The 24,067-nt window shown below is 38.7% G+C and overlaps 2 protein-coding genes and 1 long non-coding RNA gene across 4 annotated transcripts in view; 2 read left to right on the top strand and 1 right to left on the bottom strand.

The window, feature by feature from the left end:
• Positions 1-468: 468 nt before the first annotated feature.
• Positions 469-942, top strand: LOC107715978 (uncharacterized). Its single transcript, XR_001637157.1, has 3 exons — positions 469-535; positions 652-690; positions 848-942. It is a non-coding gene; the product is annotated as an uncharacterized LOC107715978 (long non-coding RNA).
• Positions 943-1,275: 333 nt separating this feature from the next.
• Positions 1,276-13,854, bottom strand: LOC107715931 (zinc finger protein Rlf-like). The gene is made up of 10 exons (XM_016522196.1): positions 13,840-13,854; positions 12,684-12,959; positions 8,676-8,830; positions 8,428-8,509; positions 7,835-7,970; positions 7,367-7,569; positions 7,135-7,271; positions 6,819-6,960; positions 3,120-6,726; positions 1,276-2,257 (listed from the first exon to the last, which is right to left on the bottom strand). The coding sequence occupies exons 1-10, from the start codon at positions 13,852-13,854 to the stop codon at positions 1,767-1,769; spliced, it is 5,244 nt and encodes a 1,747-aa protein (XP_016377682.1). The 3' UTR covers positions 1,276-1,766.
• A 640-nt stretch (positions 13,855-14,494) lies between these two features.
• LOC107715977 (aftiphilin-like) overlaps positions 14,495-24,067 on the top strand; it is a 10,508-nt gene continuing 935 nt past the window's right edge. Inside the window, exons 1-7 of one of the 2 annotated variants that reach the window (XM_016522262.1) lie at positions 14,495-14,669; positions 18,623-20,048; positions 20,198-20,358; positions 20,672-20,792; positions 20,996-21,052; positions 21,205-21,303; positions 21,462-21,494. In XM_016522262.1, the coding sequence (XP_016377748.1) occupies positions 18,663-20,048; positions 20,198-20,358; positions 20,672-20,792; positions 20,996-21,052; positions 21,205-21,303; positions 21,462-21,494 (1,857 nt within the window). In that variant the 5' untranslated portion in view covers positions 14,495-14,669; positions 18,623-18,662. Of the gene's footprint in view, positions 14,670-18,622; positions 20,049-20,197; positions 20,377-20,671; positions 20,793-20,995; positions 21,053-21,204; positions 21,304-21,461; positions 21,495-24,067 lie in introns of both variants that reach the window. The other variant, XM_016522260.1, reaches the window with a different exon arrangement.

The following is a 24,067-nucleotide window of genomic DNA, read 5'->3' as shown; positions in this document are numbered from 1 at the left end:
TCATAAAAATTACATTAGACACTTTTAGTAATATAAACGTATGAGTGATGTGTTTCTTTAACTTTGGGCACCTTTATGCACATGGGTTTCATACAGTCTGTGGTTTTGTAGTACTAAAACGAACAAACTTTTTTATTTTTCAATATCTTAAAATGAGACGCGATAGTTAAAGAAAAAACTAAAAGGTAAATATAACTTATAAATAGAATATTTTATTGTGATTCGTTAAAAAAGCACAATACCTGAATACCTTAGTTTATGCAACTTGTTTTGAGTACAAGCGTACATCAACCCAAAGGAGAGAGCTGACGAAAGGGAAAAGGTCAGGTGAAAATAAAGGTAAAAGGCAACTCTTCATGTAGATAAATAAATGTATTTTCCCGACTATATTTTTTTCATACTGGCAAAACAATGAAGAACAGCGAGTCTGTGGCCGTGTTTACTATCCAGGGAGTGACCCTGGTCTGTCTCCATAGAAACTACAAAACACTCTGGATAAAGTCGAGCAATGGACGAGGATCAGTCTGCTGAGGAGGTAATTGACACAGAAATTATAATAATAACTAGGTAGTGGAGTTGTGAGTTCTACTAAATGCATGTAGTAGAAATACTTTTTTCATTCATACTGCAATCTTATATTTTTATTCACAGACTACATTTGTTGTGGACGAGATTACCACAGTAATCAAAGTAGTAAGAATCTACTACATGACCTCACTGTGTAGATATGAAGTCAATCTTCAACTATCAATTCAATTACTTTGTATGAGTAAAAACTTTTAAATGTAAATTAGCAATTTTATACTTTGCAATAATCACTAGTATTATGGGGGTCTTTTGACAACAGACTGTTGAAAGCACCATTGGAAACAGCTCTTACCGATAATCAAACAGCGGATGTCAAGCATTGTAGAGTCAAGTCTAAGCCAGCTAACTAAATTAGGAAAGCCTTTTTAAGTACATAGGTATGATAACAGGCCATTTAAACTACAATAATACAAATGTAAAGGTATGGTACCTGTAATGTTCCCCCAAATTCATTCTCTTCTGTTTGTTCACCAAGTGACATGTATCATACTACAAAAAAATGGGGCAGGTTTGCACACTGCCAGCTCGTGTTTCTGGGACAACAGTACAGATGGTAAGACATTGGAAGACTGGGTAAGTATTTCAGATCTGCTTTTCTTACTTTGAAGCAAAAAGGCCCAAATCCAAGCATAATCGAGAATTTGCTTTAAGTGACATTGACTTTTGTTTTCCCACAGGGAGTTGCACGGTATGATGGGAGAATTAAACCATATACTGCATAGTTAGTGTTTTTGGGCTTGCCATTTGAGGATGAATATCAACATGTAGGCCGGTCTCCTGTTCAAAGGTTACCAAACATTTTTGTAAGACTCATAAACAACCAATGATGTCCCGGTTTAATTTGTAACTTGAATACATTTATTTGCAATTCTACTTCTGCATATGTTTTCTTAGTGTCTATAAAACCAATTCAATGTAACGTGGATCCTTTGGAGTCATTTACAGTGATTGGTCAGATGTGTATACAAAACAGTTAACAGAATATGCATTTTCAAAGTCATTTGTTGTTCTTTTTTATTTGACCATATTTACAGATATAATCATTCACAACTTACTCAAGGTACCTAACCCTGGCAGCAAAGAATCAAAACTGTATCAATGATATAAAAAATACTATGAAAGTCTCTCAAATAAAAAAGTGGGCAAGAGTTTTAACTGCCTTGGCGCCCAACAGAAGCTTATGCTTTAGTTTCAGAGGGTACGAGATCGAGAATGGAGGCAAAGGACTTTGACCTCTCTAGAACCACCACAGGCTTCAAGAACTGAAGTTGTTTTATAGCTTGGTCCCCACAGCCCCCTAAAGCTCTCTCCAAAATCAGATGGAGATTCTGGATAGAGGTACACTCTCCTTTAGAGATCAAGTGCCTCAGAGGGGATGAGCGAAACTTGCGGCTTCGAGAGATTGGGGCTCCTCTCTGAGTATTCTCCTTAACAGAGCAGTTCCGTCTGAAACAATCGCGGCGGCGAGGTGGATCAGGTTTGAGACAAGGATTAGTAACCACTGCAGTCCACTGCTTTTCAAATTTGATCTCCTCCTCTTTCTCTTTAATGAACTTCAAGAATGACGACTCAAAGCCCATAGGTTTGTAATTTCCAATGTCAATAGCTTGTGGGGCTAGACTGTGCGTTATAGGGTCCTTTGGGATCGGTGAAAGAGGGACTGGAGGTGGTGGTTCAGAGAGTTCATTCTTCCGTCTGAGGGGCTGCCGAGTTGGGGTGGGAACTGATATGGAAACAGTAGAAGGAATGTTAATAGATTTACTGTCTTTACCACTGGATAGAGGTACACTCTCCTTTAGAGATCAAGTGCCTCAGAGGGGATGAGCGAAACTTGCGGCTTCGAGAGATTGGGGCTCCTCTCTGAGTATTCTCCTTAACAGAGCAGTTCCGTCTGAAACAATCGCGGCGGCGAGGTGGATCAGGTTTGAGACAAGGATTAGTAACCACTGCAGTCCACTGCTTTTCAAATTTGATCTCCTCTTGACTTTGGGGAGCCATAGAGCAAATCCTCAGCAGCAATAAGCAAACTTCTGTCAGGGAGTGGCTCACCTGAAAACTCGATCACTTCCTGCCCCTTTGATTCAGTTTTGATCGAATGGAGGCTCATTGGCAGTGGTGGCCCACCTGGGGTCGCAGGCTCAGACTGATACTCCATTTTGAGGACGCCATTTGGAATTCTGGTTAAATCAGGTATAGCAGACACGGCAGATTTCTTTTGTATTATCTCCTCTAACTTTTCAGCAGTGTAACATAATTTGTCCTTATTGTCAGTCAACTGTTTGCGTTTAAATTTGTGAACCCTAATATAATGTCGATTCAAACTATGCATGCTCATGACTACGGAGTCACAATTCTGTACCATGCAAGGGAATGCCACAGGAAGGCAGCGGTCCTGACACATCTGCAAAGCCTCCTCATGTGTTCGGAAGACAATCAGGTCAAATTTTTTTTTTTTGTTGATTTTTGGTGTCTTAGGTACTTTGTCCAGTTCCTCCTCTGCAGTTTCTTCAATGAAAGAGGGACTGGAGGTGGTGGTTCAGAGAGTTCATTCTTCCGTCTGAGGGGCTGCCGAGTTGGGGTGGGAACTGATATGGAAACAGTAGAAGGAATGTTAATAGATTTACTGTCTTTACCAGAGGGTTCAAATGAACTTTCATCAACAGCTATTCTGAGGGTAGAGGGTGGAGAGAGGTCAAGCGGTGGAGGGCGTATAAGGGGAGGCGCTGTTAACTCCGACCTGTCTTTGTGCCTTGGACTAGTCTGGTTCTGGTGAAACTGACTTGTGTGACGCAAGAGGCTGCTGTTGAGATGGTAGGACTCATTGCAGTTAGCATAGGTACATTTGAACCTCGGTATGGGCTCCTCTGATGAAGCCATCTGTCTTTTTGTAATGTTCTTAGACTTGCAAAGCATTTTTGATGTAATTTTCTTTTTGTTAAAGTTGTGCTCTCTACGGTAGTGTTTAGTAAGACTAGACAAGTTGTTAAACTGCTTATCGCATCCTTTGTGTTCACATGGGAAGCACAACTGTGAGCGGTTATAGTGATGCACCAACTGAAGGTGGCCAACAAGGGCATTCTGATTATTGAAGGCAGCATTGCAGTTTTTATGAACGCAGTGAAAGGGTTTATTGTATTTAGTGAGAATGTAGCTCAGATTCCCTTTTGCTACCAAGCGGCGACTTCCCCTAACATCAACATTTGAGTGGTTTACATCAGCATCCATTTCAGAAGGGACTTGGCTTTTCTCTTCGGCTTTAGCTTGTCCATTTTTCCTATGAAGTTTGCTCTTCCATAACCGATAATCTTGTTTTTGGCATTTCTGTTGCCACAGGTGTTTTTCACGTCTTTGGGTTTTAACATCATCCATCTTCAAAGACTTCTTCCTGTTCCTCACCTTAGATGACACCACGGATGCTTTATCAACTAGCCTCCTTTTAAAAAAGCAGCTCATCTGCTCAACAACAGCTTTATTTATGTGATGCATTTGTATATAGTGGATCCTCAATCCTTTTTTGTTTCTGTAGCTCTTGAAGCAAAGATGACACTTGAAAGGCTTGAATGTTTGAGACTGAAACACCTCCATCTCTTTCACCTCTTTTTCAGAGTAAGCATGAATCTTAATGTAGTGCTGCATTAAAGCACGACTAGTAACACTCTGGTAGTGGCAACATTTAGCTTCACAGGTGTAAGGTTTTGTTGTGGCCTGCACAAGGAACTCGCTATGTGGTTGATTGTCCTCCAAGACAGAATTCTCAGTGCCGTCAGGCTTGAATGTTCGAGACTGAAACACCTCCATCTGTTTAACCTTCTCCTCAGAGTAACCATGAATTTTAATGTAGTGCTGCATTAAAGCACAACTAGTAATGCTCTGGTAGTGGCAGCTTTTGGCTTCGCAGGTGTAAGGCTTGGTTGAGAGCTCGCTTTGAAGTTGCTCCTTCTCAGAGTCTTTAATGTTGTCACGTGTCTGTGGCGATTCCGGCTTGCTTGGCAGCTTCTTTGAATCACTACTTGATACTTGAGTTCTCACCTCATTTTTGTTGTTCGCTGCTTTGGCAGGTGACCTTGCTTTCAAGGTGGGTGTACAAGTGCTCTGTGAATTACGCATAGCATATCTGGTGCTGGGAGTATCAAGGCTTAGTTGATTCAATCCAAGCATGATCTCAGTTAGTGCTACACCAAGTTCCACGTTTGAAAGTGTTGCGTCACAATCTATGGACTCGGGAGCCGGTGAGGGAGCCTTTTCGTGATTAGATTCCTCTGTAGATGACCTTCTTAAAGTGTTATCCTGACCACTTTTTTGCAATTCTTTGGCTTGAGTCTTAGAATGCTTTGCTTGTACTTTCTTCTTGCATAATTGATCCTCCTCAATTAATTCATCTGGATGAGCAATTCTCAAGTGCTTCTGAAGTTCTCTTGCGGTAGTAAATGTCCTTCCACAACTTTTTAAGCCACATGTAAATGTTCTACCATCAAAGCAGACAGCAACACATGTCAACGAGACCTTAGATTCACCGTTGGCCAAGAGCTGTGAAGAACTTGAACCTTTTGTGATGCCATTCTCTACTTCTACTTTTGACCCAGAGCTTTCCATAACTGGGACCAAGAGTTTTCTTTTCGTTTTTCTCTGTCTCTCAAAGTCTTTCTCTGTAAAGGTGATGCCATGGGTTGCCAAGTGCTGAAGAAATTCTTTGCGAGAGTAGAAAAAGTTCTTGCACCCTGGGCTGGTGCAAGTGTAAGCAGCATCGCGGAAGTGCTGCGCCTCATGGTGGTAGAGCTGCCCAAGGTCACAATAGGAGAAACTGCAGCCTTTCAGCTCACAGCCATAGGACAAACGGAACCCATGACTATGCTTATGTGATATAAGTTCATTGGTGGTGTCAAAACGGGCACCGCAACCTGTGACCACACACTTGTAGGGATGATCTCCATAATGGACCCAGCGGTGCTGGCGATGGTGATAGGCAGTCATGAAGGTCTTCCGGCAGAAAGTGCACTTCTCCCGACGGTCTTTCATTTCCAGATAATGTTTCAGACTGGGATCTTCACTATCATGTTCATTTTTGATGTGCACACCCAAATATTTGAAAAGTTTAAAATTCCTTGAGCAGTTACTGGCTGGACACTGGTAAACATCACGATTCTGTAACTTATAGTGTGTTTTAATGTAGTCAAATGTAATATAGTCATTTTCTACTTCCTTATCAGGCACACTGGCAGCTTTCTTTAATATATGTTCTAATACAACAGGGTCATGGGTGGACTGATAGTACATGGCAAGAGAAGGGTCCAAAGGAATTTGACCTGGCTCTAACTCATCAAAACTATCCTCCTTGAAATATTGTTTTGGGTCCACCTTCTTCACTTTTTTCTTTTTCCAGTGACCCTCTGCAGGAATCTGAATGTGTTTTTTGCAGTGTGGCTCAAACTCCTTTTTACTTTTAAACTTTTGTAGACACACAGGGCATGACCACACATCATCTTCCATGTGTTTTCTGGCATGCTGACAGATTCGTGTCTCAACCACTTCTTTCTGGCATATCTGACAGACAAATTTATTCTTCTCATGCTTGTCAGATCTCTTAGAGACATCTTCCGAGTCTTTTTGCTCCTTTTCGGTTTCTTTCCTTTCCACTGTCTGCTCTTGCTCAGTGCTGCTAAATACATTAATCTCAGAATCACCTTCTTCCTCCTTCACAGCCTCTTCATTTAAAACTCCTCCAACATTACACAGCTCCTCAGGTACTGCTTCATCCTCTACTTCTTCCTCAGGTTCCAGTCCCAGTAACTGAATGCAGGAGCGCTTCAATGTCTTCCAGTCCCAGAATTCAGGGTCAAAGGGCCAATGTGCTTTCAGAGAAAGTAGCAGCTCGCAACGCAGGGAATTTGGGATAATGGCATTTTCCTCGTCATATTTTTGATCAGGACGTGTGTAGAGCCCCTCAAGGACATCAAAGGCTTCCTGAACAGGACATAAGAGGAATTCTGTGAGCTGACAAGCCCGTATAACCTCCAGATCATCAGGGAGGAGCCAGGCAACAGCTTTGCAGACCATTGTTTTAGAGTCTACATCTTGATTTGGAAGCCGAAGAGCCTTCACGCACAATTCAACTGAAACTGCTAGGCCAAGCTGCATTGCCTGACAAAATACAATAGACAAAACGTCAGGAACAGCTGAGCATACATTAAAAGAAATAACCACATAACAAGGGAGGAAACGGGTCTATTCACCTCTGTCTGAATTACACGAATGAGGAAAAGGAGATGGTAGATAGTCCTGGCAATGGCTCCAAACTGGAGGCACCGTTCAATAAATGATTCAAGGGACACATCAATTCTCCTCTGCAGTTTGCTCCAAAGGAGGGTTAACTCCCTGACAAACACCACAGGGAAAAATAAACTTCATTAGAGATGGCATTCACATGGAAATCTAGATCTCATTTACACATGGTATTAGCATTATCTCCAGTGATCCATTCACAAGTGAACAAAGCTAAATACAAGTATAAAGAAAGTCCAGTGTATTTTGATTATAACAGGTCCTCACCAGGAACAGTCCAAGTTGTCCTGCTGTAGCTGCTGTGTAAAATACGTGGTGCACAGAATGAAGGCTGTGCTCTCTTCCCCCTCAGCATCCATGTTGCAAATAATGTCCAGGACATCTTTTGCATCTATTCTAGAAATCTTATAGAGCAAGGGAGATATAGTAAAAGAATTTAGTGTATTAACAAAACATGTGTGATTATGAGTCAATCATTAAAGAAAACTGGGAACTTTACCTCTAAAATTGCTTCCTCACTAGGCAGCTGCTGGCACAGTTGGGCGACAAACGTTTGGCGAAAAGTAGACTGGTTAGGCAGGAGGCTACAGTTAGCACAGGCTTTGTTGAGGATCAGCGCTTTCTCTACCTCCCCTACTTTCTCCAGGTGTTTGATCCGCATTTCCATGAAACCTTCTCCCTCCAAAGCAAGATAGGCATTCACTGTTCCAGAGGAAGACAATGATAAGTAAACAGCTGACTGTGTCTAACAGCAGATATCAACACTGTCTTAAGGTCTGACTTTAGATATCACATACATTATCTGGCAAAACTTCAGATATATTAAAATAAAATGTCAGCCTGTCCACATAGCTGATTAAACCAACAACAAAAGGTTCAATCACTCTCTATATGAAAGCAGTGACATGCTGAGTTTGTTTACACTTATTGTGGGCATAATGAGCAATATTAATGTGCTGCTACTCACCTTCATCTGGGTCTGTTGACTGGCCGGTAAGAAGTGAGACCAGGACAGGATTATTCCAAGCTCCGCCTTCACCTGTGATGTTCAGCAGGGCATGCAAATCTGTACTGCCATACTGCAGCATGGCCTCATGGGCCGCCTGTACAAAAATTAAAACCACACCATGAAAAGAAATTTTTTTTTTTTTAAATATAAATCTACATACTGCTTCCAGCTAGTGTCCACCAAACAGACACTGACGCCACTAGTTTTTTTTTTTTTCAGTATTTGATGATTGTAACTTGAATTTCACATTGGGAATCGCTATTTCCCTCTTTCTGTTTCTGTAGCATGTCCCTCTTTCTGTTTAATACACCAAGAGTATAAGCCTGTCTAATGTCCTCGAACACCAGTACAAACTGTCTATCATCTGCGACAATAGGGGGCCTGGCAATTATGGTTTGACCTCTAAAAAAAGATTCCCCTAATCTCCACAATTAGAATTTCTATCTTTTAGGATCCAGAAAATTTCGTTTTGCCTCTTTTGTTCAGTAAAAATTTAACTTTTGATCTATAAATTCAACTTGGCACAATAAAACCAAATAATCTGATCTTACCTGAACTGAACCATGGAACTGCAGCCATGCTTCCAAAGGGATTTCATTTTGAGGCACTGATAACAACAATTCAAGGCAACTCCTGCAGATGATCACATTTAGAGAAAAAAAAAAATCAATCTGGACAGAACTGGACAGAATTTTAACTGGTTCTAAATGTTTGTGAATAGAATTAAATACTGGCAGACATAAATTATGGATATGAATTTTATACCTTTATATATTAGCATCCTAAAAATAGCACTTACAATGCAAGTCTTTTGAGCACAAGGGCAACATTTGGGGAGTCGCCTGTGAGATGCGGCCTGGCAGCAGCAAAACAGTTGATTGACAGACAGTAGACCTCCAAAAGAGGCAATCCGTGTTCCACTGAATTCCTGCTTCCAGCGTAATCCATTAGAGCCTACAAGAATAAGTGAAATGAACAAGATCATAAAAAATCATTAAGCCATTTTAACACCACACAGATATGATCTCCTGTGCTTTTATTTGAGAGTCAAGTGCAATTTACTGCTCTTCAGAGGTCCGACATGTATTAAAATACACTAACAACAAAAAAAGGGTGTGTACCCTAACCATTTTACAAATTCTGTGCAGATGAACACTACCGTTCAAAAGTTTAGGGTCAGTATGATTTTCTTTTTTTGGAAAAAAATTAATAAAGCTTTTATTCAAAAGGACGCATTTAATTTTTCAAATGTAAAAGTTAAAAAAATGTTACAAAAGATGAACACAAGATGTTACAAAACTTTCTATTAATCATAGAACAGTGAAAATGTATCGGAGTTTCCACAAAAATATTAAGCAGAACAACTGTTTACAATATTGATAAGAAGAAATTCTTAACCACCAAATCAGAATATTAGAATGATTTCTGAAGGATCATGTGACTCTGAAGACTGGAGTTCAGCTTTGCCATCACAGGACGAAAGTTACATTTTTACAGTTATTTTAAATTGTATTCATTAAATTGTATTAATATTCACAACATTATTGTTTTACTGCATTTTGATCAAATAAATGCAGCTTTGGTGAGCATAAGAGACTTCGGGCAAAAACATTTTAAAAATCTTCCCAACCCTAAACTTCTGAGCGGTAGTGTATTATGCTCAATAAACAAGACAAAGGTGGATGAGGCCTGGCTTCTGCACAGAGCCTGGCTCTAACACGTTAGCATGCTGTCTCTACCGCAAACCTACAGGTCCACACAAGGGAGGATGTGAGGAGAAACCCCTGATACATCACTTCCACAGAACTCCATCTGTGCTGAGGCGCACTGATTGGACCTTAGAGATGGAAGCAGATGTAACTACAGCACAGAGCAACTCCAGATAACCTCATATAAACATGCAAACTCCCCGTTCGCAAACCTCAAGCCTCGAGGATGTTAAATCCCAGCTGATATCTTATTATAGTGAAAGAGAGAGGAAATGTCATGCCATATTTAACCTATAAAACTAAGATTAGGAGAGCTTCCTCTGGGTAACTGGGTATAGCCCTGTTAACCAGATTCACCTCAGAGCAGCTGGGTGCTTCCTTCTGAGACTTTCACTATCTTGAGTAAAGAATATTTATTGTCAAGATATAGTCTAAAAAAATAAAAGCACAACGTAAGACATTGCAATCTGCAGTTTCACAAGACTGTACTATTGACCTTATTGGGTTCAAACTAATGTACTTGTTAACCATCAGCCTGCATTAAAACAAGCCTTTTCCACAGGTCATATAGTGTATTTTAACCACAAAACAAAGAGATATCAGTAGCAGTTCAAGGTTTATAGCAAGCAGCAAACTTGTTCCAACTTGTTTTCAACCAAAACATGGCTGCTCTGGTGAAAACTTAGAACTCCTTCCCGCTTCACAAACATCTGTCCATGGGTTAAGATTTCATTCAGAAAGAAGAACCCATGATGCACACATGAAAAGTGAAAACCAGTTTATTAATACAATTTTTAGTAAATTATCAAATATCTTCTAAGGCAGACAGGTAGTGTGTGGCATATGACATCTGTCAGGATTAAGTCTGGCTGGAGTGGTTGCCACGGCAACATCGATGCTCAGGAAAAAGAGGCAGAGCTGAGGTTTTAAATGTTGTCTGGTAAACCTAAATGGGGCCTTTAGGTTCCCAACGGGATACTGTTGTCCCACTGGGATGTGCTTGTTACGACCAAATTACAAGTGCAGCACCAACACTGAAAGACAAGCATTATGGTGTTATGGAGACATACAAATTGTCTTCGTATAATTGATGTGTGTTGTCACAAATAACAGTTATTAATCTTTAACAATGATGGGATGTACAATGCATAATAATTTTAACAAAGTTACATTGCAAAAAAAATGTCCTTAATAAAAACACAAAATGAAAAGAGGCCCCACACTTAACATTCCTGAAAAAGTTGACATTTCTTTATAGAATTTATATAGGGATCAGAGACCTCTCAGACCAGATTGTTTGTGCTAAACAAAGTTAGTTTCAGGAGTCTGAAAGCAGTTCACATTGAATTGTGATATACATGCAAATATTCCAAACTTTCAAGGACCACTTTAAAATGAATCAAATAGAGGCCAGTTCGGTGGTAGTATGGTTTGTTTATAACACAAATTGGAACACAGCGCACTCTCTTGTTTCACTTAAGCATTATATCAAACAATTCTGCTGTTACTGTACAATATTAACAGTGACACATGGTGGAGCTTCCATGAATATGACAGAACAAGGAGCATATACACTAATGTTAAAAAGTTTAGGGTCATTAAATTTTTCAAGTCTCTTATGCTCACCAAGGCTGATCATAAGACAGTAAAATAGCAATATTGTAACAATTTAAAATAACTGTTTACTATTCTAATATTTTTAAATTTAAAGTAATTTATTCCTGTGATGGCAAATCTGAATTTTCAGCAGCCATTACTGCAGTCTTCAGTGCCACAAGATCCTTCAGAAATCATTCTAATATGCTGATTTGGCACACAGAAACATTTACCATCAGTGTTGAAAACAGTTGTGCTGCTTACCATTTTTGTGTTTTTCAGGATTCTTTGATAAATATAAGAATGGAATTTATTGAATTTATTTGAAATAGAAATCTTTTGTAACAGTGTAAATGTCTTTACTGTAAATTTTGATCAGTTTAATGTGCCTTGCTGAATAAAAGTACTCATTTCTTTCAAAATTAAAAATGATTGCTTACTCTAAACTTTGGAACGATAGAGTAAAAAAACTATTGTACTATTTCAGTCAAATGCAACTCAATGTGCTTCCTTAAGCAGACAAAATGAAGGCTTGAGGGTTCAACAGGACTGTGAATTAAAGTTACAGTACAGTAGATTTAAAAAATATGATTAATCTCTTTTGTAGTAAAAAGATGAACATAATAGGGCTAAAATTAGTCTCTACATATATGTATTATGTGTAGCTGAATTAAACCAATAATGTTTTAGTGTGGCCAAAAATTTTACTGAACACAAGTACTGTTCACTGGCTGTTAACTTTGACGGGAAGTACAATTACTCTAACATTAAAAACAGCCCTAATCATCAATACTATATAACAATTATACTCAAGGTGGGCTGGTTCCACAAAAACAACATGGTGTGAATGGAAATTAAACCCAATCATAACTAAAAATAGATCTGAGTGTGAATGCAAAGAGAACTGGGTCTCTTAAAATGGGTCTGAGTTTGGACTCAAACACTCCCAAGGTTGATTAGAAGTGACACGTGACAGAGTGTCATAAAGTTAGTAGAGACCTAGTACACGCATGAGATAAACACAACCGAGCCCCACCCCACTAACGCGCTGGACCCCGTTCAAGATATACCTGTTCCAATAATGCATGGAAATACCGTTCCAAACAGGCCGTCTGAGCCGAATCACGAATATGTGATTTTACAGACCACAGATACACAATTTTAAACTCAAGCTTATATCCGCCGCATAAACTGAGGGCAACGGGAAGCCGTGCAACACGCTATACAGTATCAGCTAGCTACCACAACCAGCTTGCTACTTGAAATTGCCAACTTAAAGCTTGCAACGTCTCAAAATTGCCTGGTTATCGGGCGTGCTTGCCAACACATTTGGCTAGTGATAGTTTTGCGTTTGCATGGCTCACTAAACGGCCCACACGTTCAGATAACATCCACGCATGCGGCCACAACTTGCATCTTGGTCAGCTAACGCGAGCCAACACAACTCTGAAACGTTGCATATAAACAATTCGCATGCATGCTGCGTTTTCGGCGGCGCGTACCTCGCAGAAGTTATTGCAATACTCCGTGGACGATTCTTCAGAAACGTCTTCCTGCCGAAGCGCGGCTTCGAATTGCTGAAAGGTGGCTTGCATACCCTCCATGGCGAAAAATGTGTCCTCGTCGAGCAGCAGGCTCTGTCGGCCCCTCAAGTCGAGCTCCGCTTCTGCGTTCTCATCCGCCATGTTCACTGGCATCCACGGCGCGTACGCACACGTGCAGTCATGTGACGGTGAAGGGCCTCCTGCTCCAGGTGGGACTGAAGAGAGGGACTCCCTCTGCAACGTTTATTCTCACACAACACGTTGACACCCCCCACCTGTATTTTGTTTTTCATAAATACAGGTGGATTACTACAGAAGGTGTTTTTTATTAAAAAGGATGGCTTGAAATAGACTAAATTCCTCAAGCAAATTCTAAAAATTAGCAATGTAGTGATTTTCTGTGAGTTTGTGATTTTAGATGTCTATCTATCTATCGATCTATCTGTCTGTCTGTCTGTCTGTCTGTCTGTCTGTCTGTCTGTCTATCTATCTATCTATCTATCTACTAGGCTACTACTGCTACTAGGCTACTACTTATAAAATGGTCATCAAAATAAAAACAGCAGTTTGATTTGTTTAGTAGTAAATCCTCTAAAACATAATTTTATTTTACCCAGAATGAGTGAATTTAGTAGGAGCTAGAAAGTTTGAGGCCAAATGTTTGTTAGTTAATTATAATATATTTAAGTAATAATACATATATTTGTTCTTTTTATTATTATTTTATTTTGTTATTTATTTATTTATCTTACGAGTAATGTGGTAGAGAAAAGTCTTCTGTGTCTTGCAAAAATAAAAATGATCAGGAGGCAGCGTTCCAGGAGTCAAAATAAGAATCTATTGGACAAAGCAACAAAGCCGAGATGACAGCAGCCCCATCTGAACTGCTTCTATTCAGAACAATTATCAGTCTTTTTTTTCTTATCCGTTGCTAAACAATGATTGTATAGCTCAGTTTTTTGTAAGTGTCACCCCTCCCGCTTTCCACTTTTAAATATCACACCCCTTTCTTTATTCCAATTGTGGAGTTTAGCCAGTTGGTGTATTTTTTAATTCATTCATATACTATGACTCATTCAATTCATTTCCTGACAGCGGTTTAATAAAATTTTACTTTCAACATCCCCATCACCTATCTGTTGTTGTGGAAATCACCTTAAATCACAGTGACTGTCAAGTAGGCTCATGTAGACTTTCATAATAACCCAAACTACTTCTAGACTTGTTTATTATACATTAGAGAAAAATATTCCATCATTAACAGGGTTTACAATTTTGAGTAATATAACTTAAAAAAAAAAAAAAACCGGGTTATACACAAAATAAATGTTATATTTCTGGTGATTTATATTTGTTCAAAATGATTTTACAACAATGAGATGCATTTTGACAGGCAAAAAATAGTCCTACCATTTTAACGGGGGCTATGGTATCCCCATGCATTAATGCACATGCATTAACTAGTTAATTTTCATGGTAAGCTCATAATAATAAAACATAAAAACATACTTTCTGTTTTCTTTTTCTTTTCTTTTTTTAAGTTATGGGACACAACACTTTGGGTTTGAGTCCAGACATTCGCTATAACTTACATATACGATTCTGTATTATTCTTTTATAACAAAGGAATTTTTTTTTATTTCGTTTTTTTTAACAACATATCCTGTTTTTATACAGTCTATGCAACATATTCATTGTTCTCTCGTGTCGGGTTGCACCTGCTCCGTACCGACAGGGGTCGGTAGATCACTGAATGTGATCTGGCAGAGTGTTAATAAAGGTCTGGCTCTCCGGTTTCATGTTGTTGGACACGGAACTCCGGATGATCGTAGAAACTGGCAGTGAGAGCCGGTTTAACTTTACCTAGACGAGACGAGACGATACTTGTCTTCTCGCTGAACAGGTTCAGTGGCCGTCATGATCATCCATAGCGGATAAGTCAAGGTAAGTATAAAGTGCTGCATTCGCTGTTGTCACACCACTTCGATCGCAGGACATGAGCGTCTCATAAACAATTCGATGACAGCGTCGATGGTATTACTTACTTTATTATTACTCTTGTAGCTTAGTCCTGATAAATGATATTCTGAGGTGGATTAGAAACCACACCAGCTGATGACAGTCTCGTGCCGTATTGCCAGAACAGATGTGACAGCTCGCGCAAAAACACTTCCTCTAGTCGAGTGCACGTTAAAGGAATATTTTATCTAAAAATGAAAGCGTTGTCATATTTCTTTTCACACTCATTGTTTCAAACCTTATGACTTTCATGGAATACAAAAGCTGAATGTCAAGGCAGAATGTCAGTCTCAGTCCATTCACTGGCATTGTATCAAAAGATGCGATGAACCTAAATAGTGGCTGTCAGGTTGTCATTTTTTACCTTTATTGAATTTTCCCCCCTATCTGATTAACAGCTCTTTTTGTGTTCCACAGAAGAAAAACACTTTTTAATATATAACCTATGCAATTTTAAAAATCCATATTTAATGTTTATTTATAATGTTATTTATTATATAATGTTTATTTCTCTGTATTTAGTAACAGGAGGGCGAAAGACACCTGATTTGCATTATTGTAGTATCTAGAATCTAGATATCAGTTGTCTACCCTGTAGCATTACCCAGGAGTCTTGTCATTGGCAGTATATTTATAAACAGTCACTTATGCATTGCCTAATTTGTCTTCTACTCATACATATTTCAGTCAAAACACTTCTTGGGTTACTCCCGTATGGCACAGTCCTACAATTATATTGCTAAAATTATATGGATAATCTAATGAATGGTTTTGGCTATTCCAGTGATTTTTGTGAGGACAAGTGTTACTGCTACAGCATATAATACCATTCTGGAGAATTGTGTGCTTTTAATGTTGTTGCAACCAGTTTGAAGAGTCCATAAAGAAATGATTGTCTTGTGTGGAAGAACTTACCTTCAGGCTGGAGTTGACTACACAAGTTGACAAGTAGGCAGGTTTCACAGATAGTGTATGATCGCATAGTGTATGATAGAATTAAGTCCAGTTTAAGGATTTCAGACATGTTTGAGCGGATTTTAGAACACATGTCGTAGTGCATGTCATGCATATAGCAACAAGGTACGTGTTTTTCTATGTGAGTTTTATGATGTTTAGTGCATGATGCCCAGTTTTTCTCTGTAACCATTTAAGTCAGCAAGTGTATAATGAGTGGCTCAGATTTTAAAAGTCGTGCAAAGTATTCCAGCCTTTACTATTAAGGTCTGTTTTCACTGGAATTACTGTAAAAGGAACAAACAAACAAAAAGTTAAAAAAATTATGTAATAAAGTAGGATTCCCACTGTCATGGACAACCTTTATTTTCAGATTTCAGTCATGGGTATTAATGATTTCTTAACCATTATTTAAAAAGTCTAAAAAATTCTACAGTGAATGTAATTGTTTACTATTTATGTAAGAAATTATTTTTTGTGAGTGTATTACCTATGGAACGTTCTAAAAATGACTGAAAAAGTCCTGGAAATTCATTGGTCTTGGGACCCTGTAATAGGTTCATACTTTGAATGACTTTTTGAACATCCTTATTTTCAGCGTAATTTTAAATGTTTCTGTTTCAAACAAGCATAGACTAGTTAATCACAGGTATGACCACTTCAGCTGTCTTTCATGGGGGTAGAAAAATACCCTCTAAACTAGTTTTGTGAATTGTGCTGGACAATACTATTCTAGATGTTTTCAATCGAAAGTTCTTTTTAATGTTGGATTAGGCAAAATCTTGTTTCTTAATGTTTGGAATTCTAAATGGATGAAGTTTTTGTCCTTCAGTGTTTGGTCTCCGGCTCTGAGTCTGTGCTGTTTGTCTGAGGGCACAAAGGAAGTGGATTGGGTTTCCTCATCAGTTTACACTCCCTTCAAAGAGGACATATCAACGTTTACACAGTGTGCATGTGTATATGAGCGTGTCTGTTTGCATGAGGCAAACTAAGTACTCTAGTATGTGGGCTAGTAGGCAAAATATTTCAAATCATAAGTGCCCAAATTCTACAGTGTGCTTGTGTAACTGACTTCTAGGAAGATTTGCACACTGTCGTTTTCCAGAATCAAAGAGCATCTGTGCAATTTACTTTTAGTTATGAGTGAGCAGAAAAACATGACGTCTCACACACAAACACACACACACACACACACACACACACACACACTCAAACCGCAGTATATGCTACTGTTTAAAAGTTTGGGGTCAGTAAGGTTTATTTATTTAGTTATTTGAGTTTTTTTTTTTTTGTTTATTGGGAAAGAAATTAATGCTTTCATTCAGCAAGGATGAATTAAATTGATCAAAAGTGATGGCAAAATATTTCGAATTATTTCTTTTTCAAACAACTGTATCTATTCATCAAAGAGCCCTGAACAAATGTATCAAGGTTTCCACAAAAATATTAAGCAAAACAAGCGTTTTAAAATTTGATAATAAGAAATATTTCTTGAGCACCAAATCAGCATATTCTGAAGGATCATGTGGCATTGAAGACTGGAGTAAAGACTGCTAAAAATTCATCTTTGCCATCACAAAAAATAAATTACATTTAAAAAAAAAAAATTTAAATAGAAAATAGTTTTAAAATTGTAATTATATTTCACAATATTTCTGTGCTTTTTATCAAATAAATGTATTCTCTTTGAGCATATGAGACTTATGGGCCTCAAATGTTTGAATGTAGTGTATAGAATGTAGGTTACTGTGTGACCTAATTTAGTTTTTCCTCAAGTCAGATTACTAACAGTGTCCATTAGATCATCATGCCTCATCCATGATGCTGATACAGGCCTTTGTCATTGGAACTGTTATGTAAAACAGAACAAAAGAAGGCAAAAGGAGTTGGCAACTGACCTCTCAACTGTTTGAAACACTAATCTTGAGTTCTAGAATTGTTATCCAGCTGTCACCTGATTATAGTTTTGTTTAAACTGAGTGTAGATCAGCTAACTGTGTAAAACAGTACAGATTTTTGCAACTTGCTTTCACTTTCACAATGGTGACTGTGTTAGACACTTTCATAAACAAGGAAACATGAACCTACTTGAAACTAATGTAAAGTGAATTTGCATATGACCACTATTATTGATTTTCCTCATTGCACCACCGTTGTATTTTACACCAGGTTTATGAGTCTGCAGACAATCGGTTAAATATTAGTAGCTGTATACTTTAACCATCATGTGAGACCTGTCAGATCCTTTGAGGTTTGAGGACTAGTCAATAATTGCAAGTTATGTTAGTGCCGATCGCTTCGTGGCCAGCGTGCCGACATACAGCGTCATTGCACTTCGGGCGTCCCGAGTTCGAGTCCCGGTTCGTGGACCTTTCCCGATCCCGTCCCCCTCTGTCTCTCTCTCCCACTTCGCTTCCTGTCAGCTCTACACTGTCCTATCATAATAAAGGCAAAAACGCCAAAAATAAATCTTTAAACAAAAACAATAATTGCAAGTCATTTCACTGCTCATGCACAAGCTAAAAAGTGTTGTTACTCTTTGCAGCTTTCTTTAAACCGTGCCCTAGATTTAGCCCATGAAAGAGGGGTCACATCTAAAGTGCTGGTAAATAATGAATGGGCTGCTCTCTGATCCAGCAGTGCTGACTACTTTAGCCTGAAGCCTTTCACATGTTTTTTTAAACTTTTGTATTATTCCTGCTTTTAGTGCACTGCTCAGTCATAAACTATACTACAAGACCTAACTGCCAAGCAGTGCACTATTATAAGTATTAAATATGTAGTAAATTCAGATGAGGAAAAGAAACATGATGCTAATTGAAAAGAGTTGATAGTTAAAGTAATTTTAATTTTAAATTCATGTCTCAACATTCTCAAGTTTTTTGTAATTGTCTTTCCGTCTTATTTTATTTCTTTTTCTCTAGGGGTGTGCGTGCATGTGGCCACAGGTGGCGCAAGAGGACCATGGAGCCCGATGTCATCCATCTGTACTCTTCCTCTCCTCCTCCACTGGATGAGGCTGGAGAGGAAGAAGAGGAGGATGAGTTTGGTGAGTTCGGGGGTTTCGATGGTAGAGGGATGTCCTCCAGTTTCTGCTTCTCAGAGCTCAACACGCCCACAACATTCAACCAATCAAACGCACTGGAGGACTCCCCACCTGACCTGTACATCAAATCCATGCAGAACGTCACTGTATCGGGGAGTGGATGGGATAACGAGAGAAAAATGGTAGGAGAATCAATCAGCGGTGTCAAGAAAACAGAGAAGGAATCGTCTGACATTCTCACAAATGGCATGACGTCCTTCAACCTACAGATGGAGCTCTCTGCCGAATATGGTCAGAACTCTCCCTCGATACTTCCCGGTGTCCAAAACAGCAGCACGGGTGATGGACACAGCCTCAGAAATGGCTACAGTGGGTCTTCAAATTCAGAGCAGGACAGAGCTCTTTCCACCTGCTTACAAAGCACAGACACTGAGGAAAGCTCTGGACTAGACGTCAGTGTAGCTTATGTGTTAGACAGAAACCAGTTAATTAACCAAATGGACAACCTATCAGACTCGCAAAATCACTTATCGCTTAAAGAAGAATCTGAACTTGGAGAGACAGAAACCATACTGGAGTTATGTGGTGACTCCAAGTCATTTACTTCCTGTAGAGATACGCAGGAGGCTGAAGGTGAGCAGGACCAAATGAAGAACTTTGTTGTATGTGGTGACGCAGGCTGTCTAGACAGGTCTGCAGACTGTGTTGACATAACCGAAATGGAGACGACCCCCTCATTGGATGTGGATGTAATCTCTGACATACAGCTGAGCGGAAACACAAGGGAAATTCATGGATCATCTGTAAAGGCAGAGGTGGAAGTAGATGAGGAGGTTGAGACACCCATAGACTCCACAGCCGACGAGGATTTCGGAGATTTAAGTGATGCAACTCAGGGTTTCGCAGACTTCAGCCGAACTGAATCTATAACCCAGGAAGGATTTCCTGAATTTGTCACTGCAGTGTCCAGGTGCTTCACAGATGATGAGTTTGGTGACACGGACACCCTGAAGGACTTCAAGGATGACAGTGAGCTGGCTGAGGAAGCAGTGGATGATGAAGTAGCTTTTTGTCCAGAGTTGCCTCCTAGTGACAGTTTTGCCGACTTTAGTTCAGCTCCGATTGGAGGTGTGGCGATGGGAGGGGAGGACAGCTGGGCTGCATTTGGACCACCTGAAGCCACTGAAGAGGGTCAGGATTCATGGGCCACATTTGGGGATGAACAGAGTATTTACCTGGGTAAAGAAGAACACGATGTTGAGACTTCAGGAGCGCCCTCTAGCGACAACCCCCAGAGTAGCACTGTGAGTTGTTAGATGTTAATCACGGTGACATACTTTTGTTAAAATGAATTGCAGTCCATTAATGGGTTTTAGTCTGACTAAAATCAAACATTTAAAATGTATAAAAGAAGTTTAGATGAACTGCAACCTGTGTTTTGTGTCCCTCGCAGGCTGATTTCAGCTGCAAAATACAGCATCTCTTCAGAACCGCCTTCCCTTCAGACATCGGTCCTGAGGTCAGCGGGGTCACTGAGGTCTTGCCCCTCCACAAATTCCTACAGGCTCAGGATCCTCAGGAGGAAAGGATTACAAGCAGCTCTTTTGCACAGGAGTCAGAGTCTCATCTTGGGTACAAGCTTCTCAACTGTCAGGATTCATAGGCTGAATTTGCTTTCAAATGCAATGCAATTAAGTTGACTTTATATCTCACAATTGTGACTTTATTTGTTATAATTGCGACTTCACATCTCACAATGTGACTTTCTTATTTTAAACATTATCTCACAATTATCTGCTTTATTTTTTAGCCTGAGGCGGCGTCCATAAATAGACTAGTGTTTAAATATATCCTGTGTGTTTAGTTTGTCTATAGTTTCAGAGAAAGAACTCAGGGTATGAAGGTCTTGGTTCTTTTATTTCTGCAGGAATGCATTGGCCATGTGGCGCCACCTTCAGGAGATCCTCGGCACTCATGGTCTTAAGTACAAGTGGGCTGGTTCCCATAGCAACAGAATACTTCTGGATTGCCTAGGAATCAGGAATATTGTGAGTTCTTGAATGTACATACCTCACAGACATGCAATATTGTTAATTGCAAGTGCTTCTTCTCTGATGTGACGTATATTGCTAGTTAGTGTACACTAAAACCAGACAGTCACAGAATTTAGAGCTGATTCTAATTAGTGTTTTTTTTAAACTATTACTATTATTGATTTGACTTTTTCACTGTCTTCTTATTCCTCTCGTAGTTGTTCACTGGAGATAAGAAGCAGCCAGTGATCGTGCCTATGTTTGCTGCTGGACTGGTAAATGAAGTCCTAAACTCCAAAAATATACACTGCCATTCAAAAGTTTGTGGGCAGGATGATTTTTTTTTAAAGAACAATTTTAACAAAAAAATTTAAATATATTTTTATATATGTTTTGTTTTCACCAAACATCTGTCCCTTCTTCTTAGGGAATGCTGGAACCCACCAAAGAGTCTCAAAAATCTCCAGCCTCCCCTGCACTTTCCCCTTCTGCTCCTGTGGAGAGTGGAAATATTCTATGCACTCAGGTGAAAAGAGCAGACATACACATAGATGTATAGATACAGATATATTAGTGATCTAATCTTCAGTCTTTAGATTTGTTGTATTTTTGGACATTCTCTCACTCTTAAGTTGGTTGAAAAAGTACTTTGAATTCTTTCTAACTCCATGTGTTATCCTGCAGGTGGCATCCTCTTTGGCCATTAGTATTGACGGTATGTCTTTTCGCCGTGCCTCCTTCTCTAGAGTTCAAGAAAAAGCCATTCGCCACTCACGGCAGAAATCCTACTCCTGATGCTGCCTCGCTTATCCCTGTCTGAGCACTTCCTTCATCTCTCACGACACACTTTTCTTCTCTCCATTTTTCAAACTTCCTGTCCCTTCCCAATTCACACACCACTTAGGAAAGTTTCTCTCCTGGTATTTGTTTTATCAGTGTTGATTTAACACAGCACCAACCTACCATTAGCAGAATAATTTGAGAAGTAGCCATCAAAATCTTGTTTATAATTCAAAGAACAGGAAACTTTTTTTTTCTCCCAGTTGTTTGTCTTTCTTCTTGAAACACTATTTAGTCAGCAAAGATATAAATCCATTCATCTTAGTTTCCCTTTTAAATGTTTATTTGTGTTTATATCTTGCCTCTCTCCTGTCTTGTTTACTGTTAAAGTCCAGACCCATGTCACTATGCTGTCAACACACAGAGAGGCTGAAATATACTACCTCAGACTATAAGTATGCAGCTTCAACTGTGATTTATTACCTTGCCATTATATGCAAGATTTCAGATAAAGAGAATTATACCCATTATCAAGTATGTTCTCAGTTGTGTTGTCAAAAATACAACCAAATTGGTCCCTGTGCACCAGCTACTGTCTCAGGTTTGACTAAAAAAGAGATTGCAAATCTTTTTTGGAATAGCTGAGCTGACCTTATTGCTGGTGCTTATGAAGCCATTGCACAGCTTGCCTTGGCTAAAGTTAAAGGGGAAACACCACCACATTTTCAAAAATTTACATACAGATGCTACAACAAATTGAGATGCTATTTTAAAATTGTGAAGGTTTAATTATGTAGTCATTTACAGTCAATGTAAATGTATAATTTTGTTTTCCTTCTGATAAAAGCAAAACCTTTTCTTTACTGTCTCAAAAGCCACTGTGACCAGCAGTGAAACATTCGTTGGTGCACTTTTTTGACCAACTTAACTTGCATACTGTGATATACCGCAAATGTTACGGGTTCAATACAAGTTCAGGCAACAGAAATTGCAGCATAATGTTGATTACCACAGAAAAAAAAATTTGGCTTGTCCTTTCTTTTTCTTATTTTTTGCTTAAAAAACGTTTACAGTTTATTATGGCTGTATTTTTTAAAGCATTGTGTATTTTAAGACTTTCTCCCAGTGCAGTTGCCTTGATATTTTGCTTTTTTATTGAGGAATGAGTCAATTATTTTTAGTGATAAATAATCAGCATTATGCCACAAATGTTGTCGAGCTTTAATGAAGAAATCCAGAAAATTTCTTTAACCAAAATTATTGACCTTGATTTCTTTTTCTGGATAGTAATTATTTTCCACTTAGGTTGCACCAAATTGTTATTAAATATGTCAATAAATATATTATACTACAGTATGACTATAGTTTCTCTATTCTGTTCATGGCTTGCTTTCATCTCCTGTCTTATTCTCTTTACTTTTTCTTGCCCTGTTGCTCCTAATACAAATTTCCTGGTGATGATCTGCTGTTATGTACACTACTGTTCAGAGGTTTGGGGTTGGTAAGTTTTGTTTGTTTGTTTTTTATTATTTAAAGAAAATGCAGTAAACACCATTCAAAGTAACTGTTTCTATTTTAAAATATTTAAAAAATTAATTTATTTCTGTGAGTAAGCTGAATTTTCAGCAGCCATTGTGATCCTTCAGAAATCATTCTAATATGCTGATTTGGTGTTCAAGAATATTTTCTTAATATCAATGCTAAAAACAGCTTCATATTTTTGTGGAAACCATGATAAAAAATTTTCAGGATTCTTTGATAATAGAAAATTCAACTACATTTATTTAAAATAGAAATCCTTTGTAACTATGTAGAAGTCTTTACTGTCTCTTTTAAACAATTTAATGCATCCATGCCGAATAAAAAATCGTACTGACCCAAAACCTTTGAATGGTAGTGCATATAATATTGTTAATATATTGTGGGTATGCTTAACTACTAACTACCCTTACTACCCTCTATGTCCTGCTGTCATTGCTGCTGCTCTCATGTGAAGCACTAGATGGTGGAATATCAAAGCTAAATTTGGACTATTTTGGCCCTGTGGAAGAATGTAGCTCAGATAGTGAAACTGACACTCCACTACCAGGTTAGAACAGAAAGGGTTTGTCTCAGAGAAGTGAGTGGTTTGCTGTGAAACCTTCTTTCCTTCCTGTTCCCATGTGTCTGTGATTTTGAAATCAGTCTTTAGTGAAGCTTGTCATCTTTAGCATTTGTTCGTAGTCTAGTGTTCTGTCCTTGGCTTCCTCTCTCTGCACTTTCTTACAGTATCTGCCTCTGTGAGTATCTCTTTTTTTCTTCTTCCTTTAATCTAATACACTATTGAGTGATTTGCCTCTGTGTTTCTGAAAAATTATATTAAAGGTGAAAATTATCTTTAAAGTGTTTCTGCGATCCTGTTTACATAGTTTCACTGTATTTACTGTCATGATGAACTGTAAGTTTTAAGCATGACAAGGAAATGAAAACAATGTGTCTGCGTATTTGTCTCTTTTAATTTTTATATATAT

Source organism: Sinocyclocheilus rhinocerous, unplaced genomic scaffold (genome assembly GCF_001515625.1).
Source record: "Sinocyclocheilus rhinocerous isolate Xijiao unplaced genomic scaffold, SAMN03320098_v1.1 scaffold749, whole genome shotgun sequence".
In the NCBI taxonomy this organism is placed as follows: Eukaryota; Metazoa; Chordata; class Actinopteri; order Cypriniformes; family Cyprinidae; genus Sinocyclocheilus; species Sinocyclocheilus rhinocerous.
The sequence above is the reverse complement of the archived record's forward strand: the minus strand, read 5'-3'. Positions and strand labels throughout refer to the sequence as shown.